Below are 12,500 nucleotides of genomic sequence, written 5' to 3' on the forward strand. Positions count from 1 at the left end.
TTTTTTTTTTTTTTTTTTTTTGTATTTACACCTCTTGTTCGTAAAAAAAAAATAATAAAAAAAAAAATAATGCGGTAATTCTAAAAATTGCATATTCAATTCAATGATACATTACATTAAGTAATACATTACTTAATTATTATTATTTTGATTAGAGTAAATCATTTTAATTTTAAATTAATTTTAAATTTTCAATTAATTAATGAATAATTCTCAACAAAAAGCCTTCCTATCAAATTATCCAAATTGCTTCGATTCGAATCATAATTTGTGGGCCACATCCAAATTGCAACCCATCCAATCTTCCCTCGGATTTGAATGAAAATTACGCATACAATTTAAATTTCGGAAATAAAAAATTTATTTGGTGAAACAAATCAATTGATTACTTCTTGTCCCAAATTTTAAATCGAAATAAAAATTACATGAAATTTAAGTATTTATTAAGCATTTTTTAAGAAGATTTATATTCGTTGTTTCCTAATCAATTCGATTAACGTAATATTCTTATTAATAAAATAATTGTAAAATATGTATTGTTCCAACTTTTTGAATTCGTATCCATATCAAAAAGGTTGCGCACAAAACATTCAGACTGCGACAAATTTCAAACCCTAATCCCCAACTACTCTGCATTTTCATTTCGGATCACAGAACTCAAAAATCAGACAAACAACGAACCAAAAACCTCCAAAAGTTAACAAATCAAGAAAATTCAGCAACTAAAAATCGTGATAAAATTAGAATCCTTCCGAACAAGGCACAAAACAATTGAATATTTCAACCTCCAAAAGCTATCTACTCGTCTCGATTCTAAGCATTTCAAAATTCCTTCGAAGAACGAAAACAAGAACCAGAAAATTAAGAGAAGAAAGTCATTTTCTCGCATCGATTCTAAGGATACAATTTTTTTTTTCAAAGAACAAAAACAAAATGTCAGAAAATTAAGAGAGGAAAATAATTTCCTCGCATCGATTCTAAGCAAACAATTCTTTTTCAAAGAACAAAAACAAAAGGTCAGAGAAATAAGAGAAGAGAGTTATTTCTCGGCTCGATTCTAAGCATATAAATTTCTATCAAAGAACACAAAGAAGTCATAAAAATAAGAGAAGAGAATCATTTTCTCGCATCGACTCGAATCATTTCAAAAAATTCCTCAACAAAACAAAAGCAAGAAGACAGAAGATTAAGAGAAGAGAGTCAGAAATCTCGTGTGGAATAGGTGCAGGCACATCGCAACCAAACCTAGTTCGCCGCTTTGCTCTAGCACTGGAGAATGCTCATCATTCCCTCCTTCAAAAACCCTAACCCTAACCCTAAACCCAATCCTTAAACAGATCAAAATTCTGTTTAGAAAGGTTCATTTTATATTCGCTTTGCCCTAAAATTAGTTTCCGATGGGCTTTCTAAAAGGGCCGTTATTTCGGCCCATTATATTTTATTTCAGCTAATGGGCCCAAACTTTTGAAATCGGGGTCAATGTATAATTATAGATAGTTTAGGGCTTCTTACAATATTGTGTTACCTATATATCACGACTTCTAGGGTTTTTCATCCGTCTCGCAGTTGCTGTAGCCGCAGGGGAGAAGTACGGGTTCTTTCTTTCTCCTTTGCATTCGATTTTCCCTTATTTTCTTAACCCTAATCCTACAATCTGTGGTTTGAATGTTTTAGAGAAGCTTCTGTGGACTTTGTTTAAGGTTTCTTGTGATTCTTTTCTGTCTCAGATTTTAGAGAAGTGAATTTGATTTATTAATTCAGTTATAATTGATGTTTCTTTTGTTCTAGTCATTTTCGCGTGTGGTTTCTGTTAAGGTGTAGAAAATGCAGTAGCATTGGAGATTCTTCTGTGTTCTTTTGCTGAATAATCTATAGGTCTCTTACTTCACGATATAAATGTTTTTTTTTTATTTGTTGTTTATATGAATATGGTGCCAATGGTTATTCGTCGATTTTCGGGCTGTTTTGATTTTGTTATGAGAATGATCTCGCTCCCCGATTTGTTGAATGGTACCGTAGTAACCCTTCTGGATTTCAAATCATTGGTCTTTACCAAAAATATTTGTCTGCTCAAAAGTGTTTTCTAATATTGATTCGTTTGTTTGTAGGAGTCAGTTTACAAAAATTTCGACTTCCAATTGTTTTATTGTAACTGTGTTTTCTGATTTGTCTATCGACTTGTTGAGTTTTGATTTAATATGTTCTTAATATTGATTAAATGTTTGTTTATGACGTGAAGAAAGTAGAAGATGTCTCACAGGAAATTTGAGCACCCGAGGCACGGTTCCCTTGGATTTCTTCCAAGGAAACGAGCAGCTCGTCACAGAGGAAAAGGTATTATTTTTGCGTTTTGACTAAGTTAGATTATTGTATCTGAACATATATGTTTTTTGAACAATTCAACTTAAGAGACATCATTATTCGTTAATGCACAAAATATTTATTTATTTTAATTTGTAATCGTCCCATTATTAATTACATGGTTCTGCCTACCTGTGTATTTTATTATTCATTGGTTATCTGGAGCTAAGTTATTTTGATCATTTTTGTTCCATCCCACAGTGAAGGCTTTCCCGAAGGATGACGCAAACAAACCATGCAGGTTGACTGCCTTTTTGGGTTACAAGGCTGGAATGACACACATTGTTAGGGAGGTTGAGAAGCCAGGATCAAGTATGTATAGCTTCGAATGAAGTTATATATTCTTTGGTTTTTGTTCTGTGAGTTCCATTAACTTTCATCTAATACTTGGGTTTGTTTTGTATTTTAATTTTGTAGAACTTCACAAGAAGGAGACATGTGAGCCTGTTACAATCATTGAGACCCCACCAATGGTGATTGTTGGTGTTGTTGGATATGTGAAAACCCCACGCGGTCTTCGCACTTTGGGCACTGTATGGGCTCAGCATTTGAGTGAAGAAGTAAGGAGGAGGTTCTACAAGAACTGGTGCAAGTCTAAGAAGAAGGCTTTCACTAAATACTCAAAACAGTACGAATCTGATGAGGGAAAGAAAACGATCCAGGAGAAGCTTGAGAAGCTGAAGAAATATTCTACTGTGATTCGTGTGTTGGCCCATACTCAGGTAACAACATGGAAGTGAAATTGAACTGATACCTTGTATTATAGGTACATTTCAGATAAGAAATCTAGTCTGTTGGTAGACTACTTATTCATGAATTCATGCTTTTCCTTAGTTATTCTTTATATTACAATATGAAGATATCTCACTTGGTTATTTGGTGTGGGTGTTTTATATGGGCTAGTTGACTATTAGGTGAGAGGAATGTTAATTATTATAATTCATTGTGTTGTAGATTACCAAGATGAAGGGATTGAAGCAAAAGAAGGCACACCTGATGGAGATCCAAGTTAATGGTGGTACAATTGCTCAGAAGGTGGACTATGCCTATGGTTTCTTTGAGAAGCAAGTTCCAGTAGAGGCTGTTTTCCAGAAAGATGAGATGATTGATCTTATTGGTGTGACCAAGGGTAAAGGTTACGAAGGTGTTGTCACTCGTTGGGGCGTTACACGTCTCCCACGAAAGACTCACAGGGGTCTTAGGAAGGTGGCTTGTATTGGTGCTTGGCATCCTGCTAGAGTGTCGTTTACAGTTGCCAGGGCTGGTCAGAACGGATACCACCACCGAACTGAAATGAACAAGAAGATCTACAGAGTTGGAAAGACGGGACAGGAAGCCCATACCGCCATCACTGAGTTCGACAGGTTAGTGAGCTACTTCTCGAGTTTGTTCATGAGGAATTCCCTTGTGTAGTCTCTAATATTAGGTACTTGCCTTGTGTTTGAAACAACAGGACTGAGAAGGAGATTACACCCATGGGTGGTTTCCCTCACTATGGTATTGTGAAGAGTGACTACTTGATGATCAAGGGAGGATGTGTTGGACCCAAGAAGAGGGTCATCACCCTTCGCCAGTCGCTTCTCAAACAAACTTCCCGTGTGGCTCTCGAGGAGATCAAGCTCAAGTTCATCGATACATCCTCCAAGTTCGGGCATGGTCGCTTCCAGACAACACAGGAGAAACAGAAGTTCTATGGTCGCGTCAAGGCTTAAGCTTTATAGCTGCCTGCCTGCTGCTGCCTATGTTCCTGTCACCCATGAATTTTTGTTATTTATTTCTGTAATTTCAGGATTCTGAGTAGTTGAGGTGTTCTGATTTGTTACTAAAAACTTCAATTTTGAACTTATAGCTTGCAATTGATCGGATTTGATTTCACCTTCTACCATATGCTCTGACATTTCAGTATTGTTTTTTTCTTGTTTGACATTTTGAATCTAATTTCTAATCCTTCCACGTAATTTTGAATCTAATTTTTAAATAATTCATAGTTAGAGTTGTAATCTAAGTTAGAACTATGACCTAGTAATTTAGTATAGCAACATAAATCAATTTATAATTCAAACGAAAATGGAACTCAAACTGATCAACCCAACCCAACCGATATACTAATCCAACCTATAGCCTCTTCGATTTCTCGATAAAGAGAAATATGACCAACAGTAGTTCGAATGTATATACAAAGAATTTCTTTTTTTATACTTTTGACTATTAGATAGTACCCGTAAATCTCATGATGGGTACCCAAAGATTCATAGTGAACTTCGATAGGAGCTTCTCTTGAAGCAATAACGCGTTGATCTAGTCGCTAGCGGAGCCACAAAGGACTATCTAAATTGATTCTTTTCTGGCGATAAGCTCCAATTGCATCGTAGGAATTACAAAAAAAGGGTTCTTTAGTATATTTATAGTTATTATTGAAATTTTTTTCATTTTTATTATTTTTGCGATTACATGGATTATACCGATTTGCACAAATACCTCGGCGATTCCCGCTCGTTAATACATAGAGCCCAATAAGCATATCTTGAGTTGGTACAGAAATGGGATCCCCAATAGCTGAAGACAAGAGATTCATATGAGAAAACATAAGTAAACGCGCCTCTGCTTGAGCCTCCAACGATAAAGGTACATGAACAGCCATTTGATCCCCATCAAAGTCTGCATTGAATCCGATTTGTATTTCCTAGCAAAGTTTTTTTTTTTTTTTTTAATTTTTAAAAATTTCAAGCTCAAACTAACGCCAAACCAAACAAGTCACTTTCAAAATCTCTGACTTTCATAATTTTTGAAAGATTAAATTTGTAGAGGGTGCGTAAGCATAGGGAGCGTTTGGTATACTTTCCAATGACAGTCCATCCTTGGTCTACGTGGATCAAGGGTCCAAGAACGAGATTAAATACCCTGGTAATCCATGATGTAAGCGATGAGTGTTCGCCCTTGGTTTACACAAATTAGGGGCCCAAGAACGGAATTAAATATTTTGGTAGTCCATGCCATAAACGATGAGTGTTTGCCTTTGGTCTATGCAGATGAGAAGCCCAAGAATGAGATACCCTAGTAGTCGTGCTTAAACGATGAGTGTTCACCCTTGGTCTATGCAGATTGGGAGCCCAAGAATGGGATGCCATAAACAATGAGTATTCACCCATGGTCTATCCAGATTAAAGGCCCAAGAATGGGATAACCGGGTAGTCCATGTCATAATCAATGAGTGTTCACCCATGGTCTATTCAGATTAAGGGCCCAAGAATGGGATATATCCTAATAGTCCATACCATAAACGATGAGTGATCACCCTCGGTCTTGGTCTACGCGGATCAAGAGCCTAACTAACACATGAAACACTAAACATTAAAGACCAAAAGTATTGGCTAAGAAAATTTACGAACAAATAGAAACTAAGTTCAAACTTCAAAATAAACGTTCGACGACCATTAGCATTTTAAACAAAATATATTTCATTATAAAAAAAATAAAAAATATCCTGATAAACACAATTTATGTGCACAAGAAGCTTACAAGTGGAAATGAAAAGATTAAACAGCAGTTAAGAGAGGAGATATCCAGAAACTCAAGCCCTTCGGGATTTGGAGGCTTGTAACTTCCTAATCAAATACTCACCCAACCCAGAGCCTGCTTCCACTATTCTAGTGTCTCTTCTTACATCTTTCTTCAAAATCTTCTCTAAAATTTCACATAACTTTACAGTGTCCTCAACTTCACAAATTCCTGATATAATGATCTCCCAAGTTTCAGAATGAGGGGCTTTCCCGTGCTTTAGCATGTCTTCAAGAACGCTACACGAATCGTCGATTCTGCCAACGTTAATGAAACCCTTAACCAAAGTATGAATGACAGAGAAATGTGGGCAAAAACCGTTTAATGTCATCTCCTCAACATAATCCTTTGCCAATTCAAACATTCCTTGATCACATAATCCATTAGTCAAGCTCTGGTAAGACACTAAGTTAGGCAAACATCCATTCAACTGCATATCCTCCAAAATCTTACAAGCGTCGAGAGCGCGCCCTTCTCTGCAAAATCCCGTTATAACTGTATTGTAATGAGCAACATCAGGATTGCAACCCTTAACCTTCATTCTACAGAGAAGTTTATAAGCTTCTCTCAGCTTTTTCTTCCTACATAAACTATTTAACAAAGTGGCGTAGCTCAATGTGTCTGGAATGTAGCCTTTGTTTAACATATCTTCTAGCAAGTCGACAGCACCAATCACTTGATTCTTCCTGCATAGACCCTGCATTAATATCCGATACGACTCGACATCTGGAATGACATCTCGTTTGAACATTTTGTTGAACAGAGTGTAGGCAATGCTAAGATCTCCATTCCAACAGAATGCACGCATGAGGATGTTGTAAGACTTGGTGTTGGGCAACACACCATGATGACGGGCATTCTTGAAAAGATCAAAAGCTGGCCGAATGAAGTCACGGTGAGAAACCAAAATTTCTAGTATGCGGTTCAACTGTTTGGACGATGGCGTACAGCCAAACTCGATCATAGTATAAAAGGTTTTGAGAGCTTTATCTGGTAAATCAGCTTCACCATAGATTTTGATTATGTAGGAGAAGACAGTTGGAGAAAGAGGGTAGCCTCTAGACTTGAAGCTAAGAAGAAGATCATTAATAAGAGAGAAGTACTTGGAGCGCCCTAGCTTGAGGATAAGAACGAGAAAAGAGGAAGACGATGGACGAAAATGGGGTTGACGACAAGCATAATCGAAAATTTCCTTGGCAAGAAGAGGATCAGATTGGGAAGCAATGAGTTTCTGGACCCTACATGGAGACCCAATTGAGAAATCTGGTTGCTCTTCAAGGTGTTTATGGTTTATGTTGGTGTCATTCAGAGTTTTCAATTCGTTATGAACATTTAAGTCTGGTTGATAAAGAGAGGATGATGAGGAGATTGAGTTGTGAAGCAATGGAGTTTTGGGGGCAAGATGAACAGCAACAGTTTCTATAGTCTTATAGTTACACGGACGAAGAAGGTGTTGCCGCATAATTTCAGCAACAGATCACAATGGGCAGAGAAAGATAGAACAAAGGCCAGATGAATTAAGTAAATGTTTTAGAAGAATTTAACTACAAGAGGCTCAATTCTTTTTTTCCCGCAACCTGCAAATTCAACTACTCCGTTGGAAAGACAAAATTCATTGGCACTGTTTAGAAGAACAATAGGAACTTTAGGAAGTCTAGGCAGAGGTTTCCACCAGCTAATTGAAGAAGATAAATAAAAACTCAAAAATCACAACCATCCAGGAATTCTAAGAATCAAAATTTCATAAGATTAACACTGATCATCAGTCTCTTAGCAGATTCTCACAATTAAGGTGCTGGAAAAGTGCTTACAACTGCGATGAACATAGGCACGAGTGAGAATTTCTTCAAGTCTTCAACCTATTGCACAAGGAAATGGAAATGAAGGACTCGATCTCTAACTTCACAAACAGAAATGAGAAATACGCGGCTCACCTACTCGCGTCGGTAGATTCTTCCATACCTCAAACTCGTGTGGATGGGAAATTGATGCATAGTCGGCGAGCCCTTCCTCGTCAGTGATTTTTGGTTTTGTGTTTGCGGTGTTAGGGATTTCACTTATGTGAAGATTAAGAACAAACCTCAGAATGAGCACCGGGAGAGATCAGAAGTCAGGGCAGATGATATACGCCGTCAGGGAAGCCGCGGCGGCGGCGACTGTGAGGGCTTGGAGGAGGAAGATAAGGAAGATGATTAACTTTTTTTATTTTGTTTTAATTAAGTTTTGTGCATTTTTTAAATAATTTTTTTTTCCTCTATGAAATAAATTTAATTAAAACTTATAATAATTAATTAAGTTAACTATAAATTAATTAATAAAAATTTAAAATTTCATGGCAGAAAAAATGGTTAAATTCCTTGATAGCTCCGTAATTTTTTTTCCTATTTATTATTCTTTTAAAAAATAATTATTTTAAAAGTAAATGATAAAAAAAAATTAAACATATATAATGTTTCTACTAACATAATTTTTTAAAAATTCAATATATATAATTTCGTTTATGACCCATTTAATAGCGGAAAAAAATTCTTCTTCATTGACTGTCTAAAAAGGAGAATCCCCTCTAAATTTGAAGCTGATTAATGGTCGGGTGGTAAAATAGACGTCTGTAGTCTAAATGATAGGGTTCTAAATTTGAAGGGATCAGGGATCCGTGGGCGGGAAGTAAAATAGACATCTCTAGTCTAAACGAGAGAGTTCTAAATTTGAAGTTGATCATGGGCGAGAAGTAAAGTAGATATCACTAGTTTAAACAAGGGTTCTAAATTTGAAGCTGATTAATGACTCGAGAGACATAATAGACATCTCTAATCTAAACGAGAGGGTTCTAAATTTGAAGCGGATCAGTAGCTCGGGAGGTAAAATAGACATCTCTTGTCTAAATGAGAGGGTTCTAAATTTGAAGCGATGAGTGGTCTGGAGGTAAAATAGACATCTCTATTCTAAACGAGAGGGTTCTAAATTTGAAGCGGATCATGGTTGGGAGGTAAAATAGACATCTCTAGTTTAAACAAGGGTTCTAAATTTGAAGCTGATTAGTGGTCCGAGAGATAAAATAGACATCTCTAATCTAACAAGAGGGTTAAAAATTTGAAGTCGATCAATGGCCCAGGAGGTAAAATAGACATCTCTAGTCTAAACGAAAAGGTTCTAAATGTGAAGCCAATCAATGGCCTGGAGGTAAAATAAATCTTTCTCGTTTAAACGAGAGGGCTCTAAATTTGAAGCTGATCGTGGTCCGAGAGATAAAATAGACCTCTCTTATGCAAAGCTGATCAGTGGCTAGGAGGTAAAATAGATATCTCTAATCTAAACGAAAGGATTCTAAATTTAAAGCCGATCAGTAGCCCGAGAGGTAAAATAGATATCTCTAATCTAAACGAGAGGGTTCTAATTCGAAGTAAAATAGAGAGGGTAGGGTGGGGTCAATAATGGTTGAAGCCCAAGAGAGTGATCTAGGTGCTACTATCTCCTTCTCCACCCATCATTTCTTTCAGATATGGTGGTAGACGCGCAGACACGACGAGGGGCTCATAGCTTCTTGATTCATCCATCGCCCAAGATAAGACCCAAAACAAACGCCCATCTCCAAAACCCTCAAGCTTTTACCCTCCAAAAATGGCTTCTCTCGCTCACCCAACCCCCTCTCTCCCTTCTCTTCTATCTCTATCTCCTAAAACCCCTTCTTCTATCAAACTCCCATTCCCTTCAAGATCCTCTCCTTCCCAGTTTCTTGGAGCCCAGATTTCTCATCACATTTCCCCTTCCTCTGTTCCTTCTTCTTCTTCCTTCAAATTTACCGTCTCTTCTAAGGTAACCCATTATCTTTTAATGGGGGTTTTTTTGTATTTGTAAGTGTTTTTTTTTGTGTTTGTTGTTACATTTTGGGTTTGTTTTTTGATGGGTAGGTGAATAAGGGCCAAGCCCCACCTGCTTTCAATTTGAAAGATCAGGATGGACGGAATGTGAGCTTATCTAAATTTAAAGGGAAGCCTGTGGTGGTGTATTTCTATCCTGCTGACGAAACTCCTGGTTGCACCAAACAGGTACTATTTCTATGCTTTAAAATGTGATTAGTTTGATGCTGCTGTTTTGGGAGTCGTTCTTGCTAGTCTATGCATGAGTGGTGATTTGGTTGTTTGGGTCGATAAGCTTAGTCTTGGAGCATGAGTATAGGAAAAAGTTGAATGGTGTTGCTAGTGATAACATGTGAGTGGTGATTTGGTTTTTTGGGTCGATAAGCTTAGTCTTGGAGCATGAATATAGTAAAAAGTTGAATGCTCCAATGTGGTTGTTGCTAGTCTATGGTGCATGAGTGGTGATTTGGTCGTTTGGGTCAAAAGCTTAGTCTTTGAGCATGAATTTCGTAAAAAGTTGAATCGTTCAGTGTTGCTGAGGCTCGACGCTAGCGGTTAGCACGTGAGTAGTGATTTGGTTGTTTGGGTCTAGAAGCTTAGTCTTGGAGCATGAATATAGTAAAAAGTTGAATGGTCCAGTGTTGTTGAGGCACGTGAGTATTGATTTGATTGTTCGGGTCGATAAGCTTAATCTTGAAGCATGAATATAGTAAAAAGTTGAATGCTCCAATGTGGTTGTTGCTAGTCTACGGTGCATGAGTGGTGATTTGGTTGTTTGGGTCAAAAGCTTAGTCTTTGAGCATGAATTTTGTAAAAAGTTGAATCGTTCAGTGTTGCTGAGGCTCGACGCTAGCGGTTAGCACGTGAGTAGTGATTTGGTTGTTTGGGTCGAGAAGCTTAGTCTTGGAGCATGAATATAGTAAAAAGTTGAATGGTCTAGTGTTGCTGAGGCTCGTTGCTAGTGTATAGCACGTGAGTGGTGACTTGGTTGTTTGGGTTGATAAGCTTAGTCTTGGAGCATGAATTTAGTAAAAAGTTGAATGCTTGTCTGGTGTTGCCCATTGCTAGTGTATAGCACGAGAGTAATGATTTGGTTGTTTGGGTCGATAAGCTTAATTTTGGAGCATGAATTTAGTTAAAGGTTGAATGGTCTAGTGTTGTTTAAGCTCGATGCTAGTATATAGCACGTGAGTAGTGATTTGGTTGTTTGGGTCATAAGCTTAGTCTTGGAGCATGAATATAGTAGAAAGTTGAATGGTCCCATGTTGCCCAGGCTCTCGTTGCTAGTGTATAGCACGTGAGTGGTGATTTGATTGTTTGGGTCGATAAGCATAGTCTTGGAGAGTGAATTTAGTAAAAAGTTGAATGGTCTAGTGTTGTTGAGGCTCGATGCTAGTGTATAGCACGTGAGTAGTGATTTGATTGTTTGGGTCGAGAAGCTTAGTCTTGGAGCATGAATATAATAAAAAGTTGAATGGTCCAGTGTTGCTTAGGCTCATTACTCTAGCACGTGAGTGGTGATTTGGTTGTTTGGGTCATAAGCTTAGTCTTGGTTTATGAATTTGGTTAAAAGTTGAATGGTTCGGTGTTGCCCAGGCTCGTTGCTAGTGTATACCACGTGAGTGGTGATTTGGTTGTTTGGGTCGATAAGCTCAATCTTCGAGCATCCAACTATTGCCAAAAAATCGAGTTTAGCCAAAGAATGTTAAACGACAAATTAGTTTGATGTCTTTTGAAAGTACTTTCTTTAACAATTGTTTGGACTAAAAACATTTAAGACATGTTTGGATTGACGTTTAAGGATATGTTCAGTGAAAAAAAAAACATTAAGGATATGTTTAGATTGACTTCGAAATGCTTAAAAAGTACTTAAAAGTCGTTTCAAACTGGTCTAAAGGCTTGTCTCGACAACGTTTTTTACTTTTGACCTCTAAAAGCACGTGTCAAGTTAGAAATTACTTACATTTTTTACTTTTGAGCTATGAAACCACGTGTCAAGTTAGAAATTACTTACATTTTTTACTTTTGAGCTATGAAACCACGTGTCAAGTTAGAAATCACTTGCGTTTTTTACTTTTGAGCTTTGAAAGCACGTGTCAAGTTAGAAATCACTTACATCTTTTACTTTTGACCTTTGAAAGCACGTGTGAAGTTAGAAATTACTTGTGTTTTTTACTTTTGAGCTTTGAAAGCTCGTGTCAAGTTAGAAATCACTTACATGTTTTACTTTTGAGCTTTGAAAGCACGTTAGAAATTGCTTACATGTTTTACTTTTGAGCTTTGAAAGCTCGTGTCAAGTTAGAAATCACTTGCGTTTTTTATTTTTGAGCTCTGAAAGCACGTGTCAAGTACTTTTGAGCTTTGAAAGCACGTGTCAAGTTAACTAAAACTCGACTTTGAATCGAGCAAATAGGACGGAAAATTAACATTCGTGCAGGCATGTGCTTTCAGAGATTCTTATGAGAAGTTCAAGAAAGCAGGAGCTCAGGTTGTAGGCATTAGTGGCGATGATTCATCATCACACAAGGTAATTCATCATCCAAAATTTGTATTTGATCCAACGGCTATAATTTATTTGAAACATCTTTGGGAATTGTAGGCTTTTGCGAAGAAATATAGACTTCCATTCACATTGCTAAGTGATGAAGGTAACAAAGTGAGAAAAGAATGGGGAGTTCCTTCTGATCTCTTTGGTGCATTACCTGGTAGACAAACTTATGTTCT

General features: G+C 37.1%; 3 protein-coding genes across 5 annotated transcripts in view; 2 read left to right on the top strand and 1 right to left on the bottom strand.

The window, feature by feature from the left end:
- Positions 1-1,454: 1,454 nt before the first annotated feature.
- LOC111472643 (60S ribosomal protein L3) lies at positions 1,455-4,246 on the top strand. 2 transcript variants are annotated; one of them, XM_023118253.1, is made up of 6 exons: positions 1,455-1,588; positions 2,240-2,334; positions 2,563-2,673; positions 2,779-3,083; positions 3,316-3,725; positions 3,815-4,246. In XM_023118253.1, exons 2-6 carry the CDS (start codon positions 2,250-2,252, stop codon positions 4,071-4,073), a joined length of 1,170 nt encoding a protein of 389 aa, XP_022974021.1. In that variant the 5' UTR covers positions 1,455-1,588; positions 2,240-2,249; the 3' UTR covers positions 4,074-4,246. The 2 variants fall into 2 exon arrangements, with proteins under 2 accessions (XP_022974021.1, XP_022974022.1); XM_023118254.1 differs by lacking the exon at positions 1,455-1,588 and adding an exon at positions 1,605-1,700.
- Positions 4,247-5,795: 1,549 nt separating this feature from the next.
- On the bottom strand, positions 5,796-8,135 carry LOC111472648 (pentatricopeptide repeat-containing protein At4g01400, mitochondrial-like). 2 transcript variants are annotated; one of them, XM_023118262.1, is made up of 2 exons: positions 7,882-8,135; positions 5,796-7,778 (listed from the first exon to the last, which is right to left on the bottom strand). In XM_023118262.1, the coding sequence occupies exon 2, from the start codon at positions 7,379-7,381 to the stop codon at positions 5,933-5,935; it is 1,449 nt and encodes a 482-aa protein (XP_022974030.1). In that variant the 5' UTR covers positions 7,382-7,778; positions 7,882-8,135; the 3' UTR covers positions 5,796-5,932. The 2 variants fall into 2 exon arrangements, with proteins under 2 accessions (XP_022974030.1, XP_022974029.1); XM_023118261.1 differs by having other exon boundaries at positions 7,854-8,135.
- Positions 8,136-9,362: 1,227 nt separating this feature from the next.
- Positions 9,363-12,500, top strand: part of LOC111472652 (peroxiredoxin Q, chloroplastic-like) — a 3,469-nt gene continuing 331 nt past the window's right edge. Inside the window, exons 1-4 of the mRNA XM_023118271.1 lie at positions 9,363-9,732; positions 9,828-9,965; positions 12,214-12,303; positions 12,376-12,500. The exon at positions 12,376-12,500 is cut by the window's right edge and continues 331 nt beyond it. Coding sequence (XP_022974039.1) covers positions 9,538-9,732; positions 9,828-9,965; positions 12,214-12,303; positions 12,376-12,500 — 548 coding nt within the window. The 5' untranslated portion in view covers positions 9,363-9,537. The remainder of the gene's footprint in view (positions 9,733-9,827; positions 9,966-12,213; positions 12,304-12,375) is intronic.

The sequence above is a fragment of the Cucurbita maxima genome, unplaced genomic scaffold (assembly GCF_002738345.1).
Source record: "Cucurbita maxima cultivar Rimu unplaced genomic scaffold, Cmax_1.0 Cma_Scf00081, whole genome shotgun sequence".
Classification (NCBI taxonomy): Eukaryota; Viridiplantae; Streptophyta; class Magnoliopsida; order Cucurbitales; family Cucurbitaceae; genus Cucurbita; species Cucurbita maxima.

Excerpts from the sequence above, each read along its gene's own strand:
- LOC111472643 (XM_023118253.1), top strand. The coding sequence starts at position 2,250 with ATGTCTCACAGGAAATTTGAGCACCCGAGGCACGGTTCCCTTGGATTT. Across the intron at positions 2,674-2,778 it reads GGTTGAGAAGCCAGGATCAA|AACTTCACAAGAAGGAGACA; the intron begins GTATGTATAGCT and ends TTAATTTTGTAG. Across the intron at positions 3,084-3,315 it reads GTGTGTTGGCCCATACTCAG|ATTACCAAGATGAAGGGATT; the intron begins GTAACAACATGG and ends ATTGTGTTGTAG.
- LOC111472648 (XM_023118262.1), bottom strand. The coding sequence starts at position 7,381 with ATGCGGCAACACCTTCTTCGTCCGTGTAACTATAAGACTATAGAAACT.